The 15,000-nt window shown below is 45.3% G+C and overlaps 1 protein-coding gene across 2 annotated transcripts in view; it reads left to right on the forward strand.

Annotated features, from left to right (window-relative positions):
* Positions 1 to 15,000, forward strand: part of lamc3 (laminin, gamma 3) — a 140,995-nt gene that overhangs the window by 107,633 nt on the left and 18,362 nt on the right. For both annotated transcript variants that reach the window (XM_076283982.1, XM_076283983.1), the window contains exons 13-17: positions 6,773 to 6,961; positions 8,929 to 9,180; positions 12,231 to 12,384; positions 12,618 to 12,760; positions 13,542 to 13,720. In XM_076283982.1, the coding sequence (XP_076140097.1) occupies positions 6,773 to 6,961; positions 8,929 to 9,180; positions 12,231 to 12,384; positions 12,618 to 12,760; positions 13,542 to 13,720 (917 nt within the window). The remainder of the gene's footprint in view (positions 1 to 6,772; positions 6,962 to 8,928; positions 9,181 to 12,230; positions 12,385 to 12,617; positions 12,761 to 13,541; positions 13,721 to 15,000) is intronic.

Genomic DNA, 15,000 nt, shown 5'->3' on the forward strand with positions numbered 1-15,000 from the left:
AGTAAAGAGAGAGAGAAATTAATGCATGAGCCAGAAAGAAAGTGCAGAAAGGGGTATGGATAGAGGTTGAAAGGAAGGCAAAAACGGAGAGAGAGAAAGAAAGAAAGAAAGAAAGAAAGACTGTAAGAGTAGACTAAGAAAGAAGAGAGCTGAGGAAAACTCAGTCAGGTTCCGAACAGGAAACCCTGCAGCCAGGAAGTAATGAAAGCTGTATATCAACCAATAACAGAGGCCCTATACTCTCAGCATCCTCTTAACCACTCAGACTGAACTCTACTGAGCTTACACCCTCCACTTGTAAAATCATTTGCTGCTTTAAGTGGACAGCTAATAATGGATCTGCGCTAACGCTAGTCCCGTTGTTCTCATAGTAAGTGCTTGGTTTTGGGTGATGGATGGCTGTGAATTAGCTAGCCCACTATAGAGGCAGTAATGATCTTTCGGTGGCACTTCATGCTTCATTAGGTATCAGCATAATTACAGTGCGAGCTGCGCTAATGGACTTGATATTCTTACGCGGCTCCGTTGTTTCTTAGCCGGGGGGAAACAGGCGCACAGGCCTGGAAATGTATTTGCCACTTAAATGATGAGATGGTCTTGTTTAAAGAAGAAGAAAAAAAGATAGAGAAAAAGGAAGAGAGTCACTTAAAGCTCCACTTTGTAACTCATGATGTAAAATCATTTCTTCACCAACTTCTCACTTTTTTGTTGCATTTTCATCTACGGAGCTCCCCCTACAGTTTTGGGGTGCATATTTCACAACCATCTCTTTGGTCTTTTCACTGGCTTTGCCATGATTAACATCATAAAAATGAAGCCATCACGGCTTGTTCTTATAGCTAGCCGGCATGGCTAACCGGTGCTTGAGGGGGGCATGTGTATGTCCAGAGAATTTTAAGCATTTTGTGTTTCTCGCTCGTTCTCGCTTCTCACGAGACTTCCTGATTCAGACTTTGCCGGGACGCTAGTGCAGATCTTGCCAGGCTGGTTTTCTGCTAGGAGACGGTAGGGGGAGCAGGGAATTCCATTTTCACCACAACAGGTCATTTAACCATCACCATGATTTCTAAACTGTTGAAAAAGTTGAAAATGTTGCATAGGGGGCCTTTATCAGCTAACAGAGCTGTACAGAAAGGTTCAAATGGAGAGTGAGTTAACATTCCTGACGGAAAGGTTAACACAGAGATCTACAGTGCAGTATAATGCAGTTAGTTAGCAGTCACAATAGAAAGCAACATTACATTACATATAAACCGATGTATTGTTTACCATTTAGCTGGCACTCTTATCCAGAGTTGAACTTAAACTAAGTAATTACAGGGACATTCCCCTTGGAACAATGGTAACATTTCCTTGGATTGAACTCCCAACCTTGAGCTATTCCATTTGAAACCCCCTAATTTCTGCATCAACCCAGCTACAATGCAGATAGTAGCTAGCTAGCGGCCTAGCGCTGCAGATGGAGAGGTTAACCATAGATATATACACTAGATGTCGCCTTGACCACTGCTGTTCATTGGAACGAATGCGTCAATCGAGACGCCATCTTGCTTCAGTGATCCACTCCTCTATAATGCATTAGCGTCAATCTGGGCAAAGATCTAGCGAAAATAAAATCACCATAAATCGTCAAAATCTCAAGCAATTATCTAGTTTTTTGGGTTGTTCCAACTGACAGGCATGTATTTATGGTTGAGTCTAGAGAAAACTAAGCTTAAGAAGATAATAAAGATACATTTTACCCGTCTAGCCCCATAGACTCCCATTCATTCTGCACTAGCTAGCGGCGGCTCCTAGAGGAACAATGAGTAAACTGCAACCAGGTTCGATACAATGAAAGTAAACAGGCTCTTCGTAGACAGGCTCTGGTTGAGGCCACATACCCCTCGTCTCGTTTACTCATGTAAGTTGTAATCTCACCAGAAGTTGCTGTAGATCTGTAGAACATTTACCTCTGCTACTACATAGGCTATGCCAGTCGTTACTTTTATAATCATGGGTCAGTGTCATGGGCAAACGAGATGTAGCTGAATTCATAAATGACAAAGCATGAGAAAGGTGATTTTCTTACGTTTCAACAAAGAAGCTGATCTGCCATCATTATGAGAAGTTCCCAAATTTGTCGCTAATCGCTAAAAAGGTTTTCTATCGCTGGGGGTGGCCAAACGTCGCTAAATAGGTAACGCTGACAATACAGGAGAACTAGTTTAGCGCTTCAGATCCCTGTACCAAGATGGCGGCGGTGTTGACGCATGCTGAGAAGCAGAAGGCGACATCTAGTGTATATATCTATGGAGGTTAACATGGAGGGCTATGCAGCTGTGTGAGTGAAGGGGATGTTGTGGTGAGGAAAGGACCAAGGGCAGTGTGATTTATTTCTGTTGGACACATGCAGGCAAATGTCTTTTGTGATCAGTGTTGCCAAGTGTTTCTCCTCAGGTAGTTGGTCAGCTGCAATAATGATAATTTAATCATTTCTCATTTTCTTGGGTGTTGGTCCGGTTCTAATGACCATCTGATTGGCTTAGCCTCCAGTAAAAAATGTCTGAGTGTGAGTGATTGAGATTGTGTGTGTGTGTGTGTGTGTGTGTGTGTGTGTGTATGTGTGCACGCACGCTCCATTCTGAAGAGGACAGAGGAGAAACTTGTTATTTTCTTCCTCCGAGTGCTTTTGAATTGAATTGTCTTTGAATTCTGACCCATAACTCTTTTGTGTTCCCCATATCCATAGTGAATGCGTTACACAATGCATATTTGTAGATATATCACAATATGACAATATGTTCAAATAAGGACACTTAATGTGACCCTATAAATGCAGCCATGATCCCTAAAGACCAGGTGCTATAGATATAGCTGCCATGTTGTGCCATAGATAAAAAAAATGTCTATGTCTATGATGTGTGCAACATCCTTGACCATTGTATAGAATGTAAAAGGCCACTGGTAATAGTCATGTATCCGTTTATCCAAATATCCATCCATCCATCCACCCATCCATTCATTCCTTCCCCCCCATGTGTTAATTCAGACCCCCATTCATTAACTCATCCATTTGGTAAATACACTGTTTTCCTTTCTTGGCGTGTTGTCATGGTAACGGCTGAATTTAGAGAGGGTGTCAGGTGCGAGGGCTTTCCTTCTGTCGGCGCCATTTTTCTTTAGCTGCAGCTTGGGGTGGTGGGAGCCGGTGATTAACATTCCTGTCATGGAGTCTGGCCTTCTGTGTGACTCAGTGTGTGTGTGTGTGTGTGTGTGTGTGTGTGTGTGTGTGTGTGTGTGTGTGTGTGTGTGTGTGTGTGTGTGTGTCTGTATGCCCCTATGCTTGAACTTTCTCCTGTGTGTGTCATTATCTCTCTCTCTGTCTCTCTCTCTTTCTCTCTGTCTCACTCTTTCTCTCTGTCTCTCTCTCTCTCCCTTTGTGTGTGTGTGTGTGTGTGTGCATATTTGATTTTGTTTACATGTTTGTGGAAAAGTTTTATTCGTCCTTCACACAGCTGCTTATCATTATTCTGGTCTAAGCCATCCATGTCACAGACACACACACACACACACACAAATATAGTGTTGGCACACACACATAAATACACACACAGGCACACACACACATAGTTTTGCCACACACACACACTGCATTGGCGCACTTAAACCTATGCACACACAAACTAAATGAATCCATTCATATCCGCGCTATTGATTATACATTTATTAGCTCTCCTCAGTCAATCCTCGACTCAACATTTCTGTTCTTTTGTCCAGAATCAGCCTCTCCCATCCACCTCCACTTGACCGACAAAAAGCCGGAGTCGGCAGCCTCCGGGACGCGGGCTTTATCAAATATTGCCAGAGAGTGAAGTATTTCATTGCAGGGCCAAGTGGCAGTAAATCGATTAGAGGGCCGAAAGCAGCGGCAGCAGCCTCCTGTAGGAATATGGACATGAGGGGCTGTGTGTGTGTGTGTGTGTGTGTGTGTGAGTGTGTGTGTGAGTGTGAGTGTGAGTGTGAGTGCGTGCGTGCGTGCATGTGTGTATATGTGTGTGTGCATGTGTGTGTGCATGTGTGTGTGTGCGTGCGTGTGTGTGTCAGTCTGTGTGTGTGTGTGTGTGTGCGCATGTGTGTGCGTGCGTGCGTTAGTGCGTGTGTGCATGTGTGTGTGTGTGTCAGTCTGTGTGTGTGTGTGCGTGTGTGTGTGTGTGTGTGTGTGTGGAGAAGAGCTGTTAGGGTTTCTCCAGTTCTCCAGCTCATTTCTCTGAATGAGTGTTCTGCAGGGGGAACACAAGCTTGGTAATCTCCTGCGCTACAGGGGGATTGTGCTGGACTTCTTGAAGGTCTTCTGAACCTCATTCATGTCTGCTTTCCCCCTACTTTTCCTCTCCCTCTCTTCCTCTCTCTCCTTCTCTCCCTCTCTCTCCTTCTCTCCCTCTCTCTCCTTCTCTCTCTCTCTCCTTCTCTCTCTCTCTCCTTCTCTTTCTCTCTCCTTCTCTCTTTCTCCTTCTCTCCCTCTCCCTTTTTCTATCCCTCTGACGCCTATGCTTAGTGTCCCTAAAGCAATTACAATCTAGCTGAATTTAGATCCCGATTTTGCAGTTTTCTCTCTCTTTTCTCTCTCTCTCTCTCTCTCTCTCTCTCCTTCACTTTTTTCTCATTCTCCACTGCAGTTACACACTGCCTCCTGCAGGCTGTCAGGTGTACTACATGCCATGCCCTGGTTCTGTCAAATAAGCACAGTCAACATGGTTCACTGTGATGGTAATTTTGATACCATAGATGAATAGAGATCCAGTCAGACCAATGGAATGAAAAATCAGGAACAGAGTTTATTTACAATGATGCGCATCAAGGGAGAGACAGCATGACTTCACCTAAAGATCCATCAGCTGCTCTAACTAGACAAGGAAATAGTTAGGGTTTAAGTATCCTTCCAGGCTGACGGGAGATGGCGTTGGTCATCCCATCTCACGTGGACTACACTGAATCAGACTGATTAGTGGCAACCTGGCAATCCGGAGCAGATAGCTTCTGACGCAGCCATGCAGAACAGTGAAACACTGCAAAGTCATAATATTCCCGCTTATCTCTAAATACAGTCACACATAGATATACACAGGGACAGTACAGATATCATAGTCATTACATAGAATCATACTTTTAGTATCAAAGTGACCCACTAATGAGAAATGCAACATTAAACCACATATTGGAATATTGGTCACAATGCAGAACATTAAACCACATATTGGAATATTGGACATAATGTTCTATTCCACTTTCTCTCAACTGTTCACTGCATGGTTTGATGTGAGTGAGTGTGTGTGTGTGTGTGTGTGTGTGTGTGTGTGTGTGTGTGTGTGTGTGTGTGTGTGTGTGTGTGTGTGTGTGTGTGTTCCCATGAGTGAGCTACACATTACATGTGCATGAGTATGGAGAGAGAAGCGAGAAGACAGAGGTAGTGAATCAATGAATCAAAATTGATTCTGTCACTCCCAGGTGCATGTTCTGGGCTGCCTTTATGTGGAAACTGGCAGGCTGCAGGACTGCCTGGCTCTGAAGGCGGCAGAGAGAGACACAGAGAGAGTCTGCTTGGTATCCAGTGTTTTTGAAGAACCGTCAGAAAGATCATGCTCCCTACTCTCGTTTCTCCTCCTCCTCCTAATCCACACTGGCACTTTGTGGAGCGTTGTGTTCTTCTGTGCGTGTGTGTGTGTGTGTGTGTGTGTGTGTGTGTCTGTCAGAGAGAGAAAGGGAGTGTTTGCGTGTCTGAAAATAAAGGTGTCTGAGAGTGTGTCCATGTATGCTCTTGATTGCATTGGTGAATATGGCAGTATCAGTCCATGCCATGTAGACACTTGCCAAGATGTCTTTGGCATTTTTAAGAGTATGAGAGATTCAGGTGGAACAAATATGAGTGTGTGTGTGTGTGTGTGTGTGTGTGTGTGTGTTTGCGACTGTGCAGGGGCGCAGCAGCACCCAAAAAAAACAAACACACAACACTGCCAATTTGATGTTTAACTTGATGAAGTATTGATAAATGGTGCATTGTCACTTTAAGAGAGTCTAAACTGTCCTTTTGCCAGCTGTTACTCGCAAAGGATAAGGCTGATCCAACTCTTGCCTTGTTTGTTTGCACCACATTGACAACACAATAGTAAGTTATTACAAAAGTTATTACAAGGAGCCTTCATTGTTGGGATATGGAAACATGTAATGAGTTGTTGCTAGCGTGACATTTTTGTTTGCCATTAAAAGTGCAGTATGAGCATGGTAGCCACCTAGCTATCTGAATGGAATAAGCTATGTTTCAATCTGCATATGCTTAGCAAACGCTAAACTGTTAACATGAATATTTGCAAGCCTCCAAGCACAGACGTCACACTTTAAATCCTACCTGTTGCCTTTCACCATCCACTTATTTAACTGCTGTCGCATCCCTTGACATGCCATCTTTTTTTCCCTCTGTCTTTTTTTTTTTTTTAGCCACTGACAGCTTTTTTGCTGTATCCATTTTTTTTTCATAGACAGCAACTCACACTGCTCTCTCAGTGCTCACAGCGCCCCCACTCCCTCTTCTATGACAAAATTCTATGATGGAATCTTAAGAGATAGGGCGCCTACTCTAGCCTGATACCAAATACCAAATAAATATATCGCTTTGGCGCCCCCATGGTGTTGCGCCCCTATGCGCCGCATATAGCGCATACCCACTTTTTGCGCCACTGCGACTGTGCATGCTTTCAAAATGCCTCATGTGTGTGTGTGTGTGTGTGTGTTTCAGGAGAGTGCACCTGCACAGATTTCACTACTGGTCGAACCTGTGAGAGATGCCTGGATGGTTACTTCGGCAATGCATTGATTGGCAGCTCCAGAGACTGCCAGCCCTGCCCCTGTCCGGACCGCACCACCTGTGCCCAGCTGCCTGATACAGGGGATGTGGTCTGTACCAACTGCCCCCATGGACAGAGGGGTGAGTCAAATACCTTCTACTTATCAGTCATGGGCGGATTATGAACTTTTGGGCCCCTGGGCCCAGATGTATTAAGGGCCCCACACTAATTGTCACTAAATGTGGGAGGGGGGGTTTGGGGGTCCTCCCCCAGAATCTTTTTCATTTGTTTGATGTGATTTCCTGTATTCTGGTGCATTTTGGAGATGGCCAATACTAAATTCAGCCAGATTCATAGCCTACATCCTGATTTGTTGATATTGAGGCAATGATTCCATGCAAAGGCTTGGGCTTCAGGGCCCCCTGACCCCTTGGGCCCCTGGGCCTGGGCCCAGTAGGCCCGTGCAGTAATCCATCCCTGTTATCAGTTAAAGCAGTGGGGAGGGAAAAACACTTCAACCGCCCTCAAGCAGAGGTGGAACATTCCAGAGGTTAAATGGTTAAAAGGGGCATTCGACCATGTAGCTGCCTGCAGCAGTCTTAAGCTGACTGCATAACGTGATTATTTCTGAGAGTCTGAAGTAGATAGAGTTTTCAACCATGACGTATTCACAATTCCGGGTTGAAAAAATTTCAGAATCTCAGAAATAATCGTGTTATGCAGTCAGCTTAAGACGGCTGCAGGCGGCCACATGAAGATGGAATGCCCCTAAAGAAACACACTCCGCCACTCCGCCCCCCGTCACGCAGACATGGAACACGGAACACAGACACAGACACGGAACATTCTCAGTGTTAAACGGATTTAAAACGCCTTCTTTGTCTTTGCTGCACTCGTCTCCCTAACCAGGTCATTTGTTTTGCTACTTCAGGCTCTACGCTAATTAGCCAATGCTAGTGGTTACACACCTCCTAGACCCAGAGAGGACTTTTAATCTGTGAGTGTGGGCTTCCTACACAATCCCTCGTTAACCTCCACTTCGTGCCAATTAGTCCGTTTTTATGGTCGCCTCAAAGCCAGCGTAGGTGTTTAACGTTCACACAGCCCTGTCTTTGAACCCTCTACTCCCCAACCAGCGTGATAAAGAGCCAGGCGTTCCTCTCCATCTGAAACCTGAAGGTGGAGGTGCTCACTGAGGATGGTCGATCCCTCTCCAATTAGTGCTGCTGCAGCTTCTTCCTCGTAATTCTGATGCTTGTCACATTCACCAGGCCCACACGGCTAACACTGAGCCTCTCTGAGCGACCAACACACACTACTTACCTCTTCCTCTTCTGATTCATGCTCAGAGACAAACAAGACACCCTCCTTGCCTCTAAAATACATCTTTACTTCCCTTTATTTTCCAGAGGGTGGGGGGGGGGGGGGGTTCGAGTGTGTTTGAGGTGTGTGTGTGGGGGGGGGGGGTAGAGTGTGTTTGTTGACGGTGTGCTTTAGTGAGTTTTGCCATAGTGTTTGTCTCAAAAGCATCTGTAATTACCAGGAAATAGAGGGGAAGTGTGTGTGTACGGCTTTTGAGATGTTGGCTGTTGTCCTGTTGTCAAGGGAATGGTGGCAGCAGGCTGCAGGTAATTGCTTTGACAAAAGTAAAGAGTGATAATTACATTTTATTATAGAAGACACAAGCTGCGTTTCCTCTTGAACAACGTGTGCGTGTGTGTTTGTGTATGTGTGTGTCTATGTATTTGCATTCTTCTGTATATGTGTGTGTGTGTATGTATGTGTGTGTGTATTGTTTTGTGTAGTGCACTTGTATGTGTGTGTGAGAGCACGTGTGTGTGTGTATGTGTGTGTCCAATGTATCTGCATTCTTCTGTGTGTGTGTGTGTGTATGTGTGTGTGTGAGAGATTGTGTGTGTGTGTGTGTATGTGAGCGTGCACTACACATAACAATTGTGTTTGTATGTGTATGTGTGTATATGTGTGCGAGAGCGTGTGTGTGTGTGTATATGTGTGTGTGAGCATGCACTACACATAACAATTGTGTTTGTATGTGTGTGTGTGTGAGTTCTGGTGTTCTGAGGTGTGTCTCTCTCTTTACTGACAGGCACCAGGTGTGAGATGTGTGAGGACGGTTTCTACGGCGACCCCCTGGGGCTACGGGGCGCAGTGCGCCCGTGTGTGAGGTGCGAGTGTAACTTTAACGTGGACCCCAACGCGTTGGGTGTGTGTGACCATGTGACGGGGCGCTGTCTGAAATGCCTTGGACACACAGCCGGTGACCACTGCGAACGTTGCCAGCCCGGTTACTATGGCGATGCGATGGAACCGGACCGCAACCCCTCCCAGAAGTGCAAACGTGAGTGTGCCAGAGTGATCCCTCCTGGTAGTGTGTGTGTATCTTTGTCTTTATTTGTGTGCACGTCTCTGTGTGTGTGTGTGTGTGTGTATGTGGAGTTTATTTGTGTGTGTGAGTGTCTGTGTGTGTGTGTGTGTGGTCCTTCCTTTGTCTATGTGTCCATATAATAGATATTATTTTGTGTGTATGCATGTGTTTTTTCCTTTGTGTGCTTGTGAAAGTGGAGGCATGATTGAGAGAATGAGTGGCTGTATTTTTTGTCAGCGTGACAAAGTGTTTTTGCATGTGTGTGTGTGTGTGTGTGTGTGTGTGTGTGTGTGTGTGTGTGTGTCTGGATTCTTGGAACTTTAAAATAATTTCTCTGAAAAGTGCCATTAGCGTTTCCACAGGGACCGCCTCTGAGAGGGTAGAGACGGGAAAAAGAACATGTTTTTCAAGGAGCTTAAAAGTTCAAAACTACAAGGGCACTAAATCACAGATTAATAGCAGAGCGAGTGTGTGTGTGTGTGTGTGTGTTTGTGTGTGTGTGTATGTGCGTGTGTGGTGTGTGTGTGTGTGTGCGTGTGTGTATGAGGGCACTAAATCACAGATTAATAGGTGAGCGAGTGGAGCTTCCATCAACAGTGCGGGAACGTCTGCAGGTGTGTTAGACAGAGCTCCAGGATTTCATATGACACACACTTTAATCCCCTCGCACAGGGCAGCAGCCCAGAGAGCTTTGTCAACGCCAAACAAGCAGAGCCATTACGCTCTCAATAGCCTCCACAGGCAGTGAACAGGTAGGAGGCAGCACACTGGTGTTGCAACATTGCCAGGCTCTGTGCTGGCTCAGATCTGGGTCTGTGCTGGCTCTAATCTGGCTCTGATCTGGCCCTGATCTGGCTATGATCTGGGTCTGTGCTGGCTCTGAGCTGGCATGTAACTCCACTGCTATCTAGGATCCTTTGATTGGTGACTAACTCAAACACGCTGTGTTAGATGACACAGGGAATGGAGTTCTCAGCCCAGCTGGCTCACCCAACAGCCCACTCTTCAGATGAGGTGCTGGATGTCAAACTGGATGGAGTTCAGAACACAGCAGGCCCATTCCGTGGCATTTGGGCTGTGGATTCCACTTAGCACCACTGCAGAGTGTGTTAGGAGTGACTCACTGGGCCTGTACAAAATGGGAAAAAATGAAGTGGAGCCAGGTATCGTGGCATGTCCGAATCAAAAATGCTGCCTTATAAGATACCTTAATTTTTCCAAATTTTGAAGGCAGCATAGATGTTCAGATGCTCAGATATTCAGGCTGCCTTCAATGTCCAAAATTCTATTTTATTGTGAGCAATCGAATGTTATGTTATTCTTCTTTCTGGTATCCTGACAACGGCGTTCTGTGTTGCTAACTTGCGGGAACAAAGTTGGTAGGCGGTACCTTGATGCCTGCCACGGCAAGTGACTCGGTAGAGAGCGGAAGACAGTGAGGCAGCAGACAGCTGCCTTCCATTTCGGACGTTTCGGACCCACTGTGTGTTGTTCTCAAGACGAGCACTCCACAAGAGAGTGAACAGAGAAACCAGGTAGAAACCAGTAGGAGAGAGGGATAGAGAGAGGGTGAGTGAGAAAGAGAAAGAGAGAAAGTTGAATGGCTCTGCATTTTGGGGGGATTGAAAGGGTGTGTGAGAGAGAAAGAGAGAGAGAGAAAGAGAGAAAGTTGAATGGCTCTGCATTTTGGAGGGATTGTCTTTCTAGTTTTGGGGGGTTGAAAGGGTGATAGAGAGAGAGAGAGAGAGAGAGAGACAGTTGAATGGCTTTGCGTTTTGTCTTTCTCAAGTCTTCATGCAGTGCAGCTGCAAATGAGATCTGTTCATATCCCCCCATCACCACGGCGACAGGCCTATGAGGGAGTGAAGGAGAGAGAGCAAGAGAGACTGTCTGTCTCTTCACAGAGAAGATAAATTGGCTCAGCAAAGACACCTGTCATCATGATCTGGCCTCTGCACCGCGCCATGTAAAATAAAGACATAGCCCTGTGTGAGCTGACGGGAGAGTGTGTTGGAGTGTGTGACTGGGTGTGTATAAGTGTGTGAGAGTGTGTGTATAAGCATGAGTGTGTGTGAGAGAGAGATTGATGGACAGGAAGAGAGAAAGAGAGAGATTGACCATCCATCCTAAAACCCTTACATACTGTACTAGTGTGCAGAGTGGTGTGTCTATGAAATAGAATTATAACCATAGTGTGTGTGTGTGTGAGAGAGAGAGAGACAGAGAGAGAAAGAGAGAGTGAGAGTGTTACTATGTGTGTGTGTGTGTGTGTGTGTGTGTGTGTGTGTGTGTGTGTGTGTGCGTGTGTGCGTGTGCGTGCGTGCGTGCGTGCGTGCGTGCGTGCGTGCGTGCGTGCGTGCGTGCGTGCGTGCGTGCGTGCGTGCGTGCGTGCGTGTGTGTGTGTGTGTGTTTTATGTCTATCTGAAATGCAGGATAGGATGAGCTAATCTTTATTCTTTCAGATCTTTGTGTGATGTCTGGAAAAGAGTGAAAGGCTTTAGAAAGCTGTCTGGGTGTTCCAACCTTTCAGAACATCCAGATGGGCATGGCTGCTGAATTGATTAAAGTATTTCAACAAAAGAGGGCTGCGGCTGATAGGCTACTTAGCCACAGGATAGCTAAAATGATGTGTTACTTTACACACAATGCTTCACACCACAGGGAAGAGGGACATTCACGTCAGCGGAATGGTACCAATGAAAATGAAAGTCTAGACATATGGCTTGATGTAAATAGCTAGATGTTTATATATACTTATATGATTTGATATTTAGGCATATTTACGGCTAGATTTATGGCTTTTGTTAGTAGCTGAAGCATCACAACATGTGTCTCAGTGTTATTCTAGTTGGTTAGCATCTACGCGGCTTGAATCTTGAGTGGCCATTTTGGCCGTAACTGGAGTGTGACGGGCCTGCTGTTCGTTAGCATCTGGGGCAACCATGTTGTGTTTACATCAAGTGTGACGGCCTGGCATGGTGTTTGTTTGCGTTCGTGTAGTTTGACTTGTTTACTTTTCCCAGCATGCAACTGTAATCCTGCGGGCACCTCTGGGTCTCCGCACGAGTGCCACCCCGTGACGGGCATGTGCCGTTGCCTGAGCGACGTGATTGGACGCGACTGTGGGCAGTGTGAACCCGGCTTCTTCAACCTGCGGCCAGGCCGGGGCTGCGAGAGGTGCGTTGTGGGTAATCGCTTTTGGAGGTCACTCCTGCGAACATCAATCTCAGTCTAATTGAACACCTGGGAATGGCGTCCGCTACCGTAATCCCCAGACCTAATCTCCTGAGATTAGCCTGTCAAAGGACACATTGAGACAGAGAGACACACTGGTGACTTTTCTATCCGTGGGATTTGGGCTGGGTTCAGACCAAGCCTCTCATCTCCTTCTCTTTTTCTACTACACTTAGATGTAACTGCAATCCCATTGGCTCCTCATCACCAGCCTGTCACCCAATCACGGGCCAGTGTGTGTGTCGCGTGGGGGTGCAGGGGACATCATGTGACTCCTGTCGTCTGGGGTTCTTTGGTTTCTCATCCAGAGGGTGCAGAGGTACAGTAGGATCACACACACACACACACACATACTGTACAGTAGACACAGACAGATAGCCACACACACACACACACACACACATACAGTAGACACAGACAGACAGACAGACAGACAGACACACACACACACACACACATACAGTAGACACAGACAGACAGAAAGCCACACACACACACACACACACACACACACACATACACACACACACATGCTATAGACACAGACAGACAGACAGACACACACACACACACACACACATACAGTAGACACAGACAGACAGACACACACACACACACATACACACACACACAGACACACACACACATACATGAACGTCAGCACAAATTAGTCCAGTTAGGTGCATCAGGACTGTATATATACAAAAAAAAATAATTTGTTACATCAAAAACCCAATCACAGCCTGAACTTTTTTATATGACTTAAACTTTGTTGAAATTTCAAATTCATGATTGACTTCAGAGAAACAAATTAGTTCTATCTCATTAAACTGTCAATTAAGAAAATTAAATTGTCAACTTAGGAAAAACAAAAGACTTCTGCTTTTTGCACTGCAGGAAAAAATCCATTAAACCTCAAGCAAAATGTAAAAACAGATCATCTCTCTCTCTATGTCTTTCTCTCCCATTCTCATTCCCTCTCTTTATCTCTCTCTCTCCCTCCCTCTATCTCTATCTCTCGATTGGTGTCTCTCCCTCTTTCACTCTCTCTCCTTCTCTCCTCCCTCTCTCCCTCTCATCCCTTTCTCCCTCCACCTCAGCCTGTAACTGTGACCCAATGGGCTCAGTCTCCATGCAGTGCCATGGCAACGGAACCTGCCCGTGTCGCCAGGGTTTCGTGGGCTACAAGTGTGACAAGTGTGAGATGAACTACTTCCACAACCGACACACGCACCAGTGCGAGGAGTGCCCCGTGTGTTACAGTCTTATCAGAGATCAGGTAAGGGTGTGTGTGTGTGTGTGTGCGTGCAGGCGTGTGTGTGTGCATGTGTGCGTGCGCGTGCATGGGTGCGTGTGAGTGTGTGTATGTGAGTGCTTATGTGTGCTTGTGACTAGATGAGATTGGCTGAAATTCGGGACGCTTTTTTTTTTTTTTTTTTTTTTTTTCGGGGGGGGGGGGGTGGGGGTGGGGGTGGTAGGCTTACAGCGAATTTTCAAACCTGTACCAAAACACATTTTTATTCAAACATCAAGTCTGCCTCAAAATACAACAGAGAAATCATGAACTCAAAATGTCATTGTGGGAAGAAAAAAAAAAACAATGACTGCGTCACAGTGCAAATCAGACCTTTCAGAATAAGGATAATAGCCTAACGCTAATAACAAGACTTGCCAAAATTATGGGTCATTAAGTAAGAATACAAAATAATTGTTAGATTAAGTAGATTATGTTAAAATGACATGGACATTAGGCCGAACCGAAGTATTTTTTTTGCACACACACTGGCTCTGCCTGCTGCGCTGCCTGCACATTCAATGTCCTCGGCTTCGCGAAATCAGTGCATATTCGCGCCTAATTATAGAACGTCAAAAAGAAACAAAGTAGCCGGGCTGCATCCAGACACTTAGCTGCCGTCGGGGGCTGCATGCAGTCGACTCAGACTCTCTACAGACAGTTTTTAATGTTTATCAGAAAATAACTACTCAGTATTCTGATTGAGTATAATTTTTGGGACAATTAGGGCAGGATTCGGGACAACTGCTTGGATATCGGGACTGTCCCGAATTTTTCGGGACGTCTGGTCACCCTATTGTGTGTGTGTGTGTGTGTGTGTGTGTGTGTGTGTGTGTGTGTGTGCGAATATCAGACAAACTGCTAACAGAGGTCAGTTAGCACTAACAATAACAAAATAAATATTTCATAAATATTTCAGAAAAAACATCTGCAAACAGCCATCACCTAGCATAGAGAGCCATCTGAAATCTGAAATAACACCTTGCAGAAGACCAGAGAACTAAAGTCAAGTCAAGTCAAGTTTATTTATATAGTGCATTTCATACTGTACACAGGTCATTCAATATGCTTTACATTAACAAAAGCAAACAGTAATAGCAAATAAAAGCACAGAAGGGCAATAGTCAAAGAATAGTTTAAAAGGTAAAGATCACAATAAAAAAGAAAATACGCACAAGGTAAAATCACTTCAAAATAAAGAATATCGGTAATTAAAAATACAAAATAAAAGACACAAGGTAGAATAATTTTTAAAGTAGATTCAG

Source organism: Alosa pseudoharengus, unplaced genomic scaffold (genome assembly GCF_046254945.1).
Source record: "Alosa pseudoharengus isolate Yale_2024_CS ecotype anadromous, Long Island Sound unplaced genomic scaffold, YU_APseudo_1.1 YU_APseudo_1.1_scf_14, whole genome shotgun sequence".
NCBI lineage: Eukaryota > Metazoa > Chordata > Actinopteri > Clupeiformes > Clupeidae > Alosa > Alosa pseudoharengus.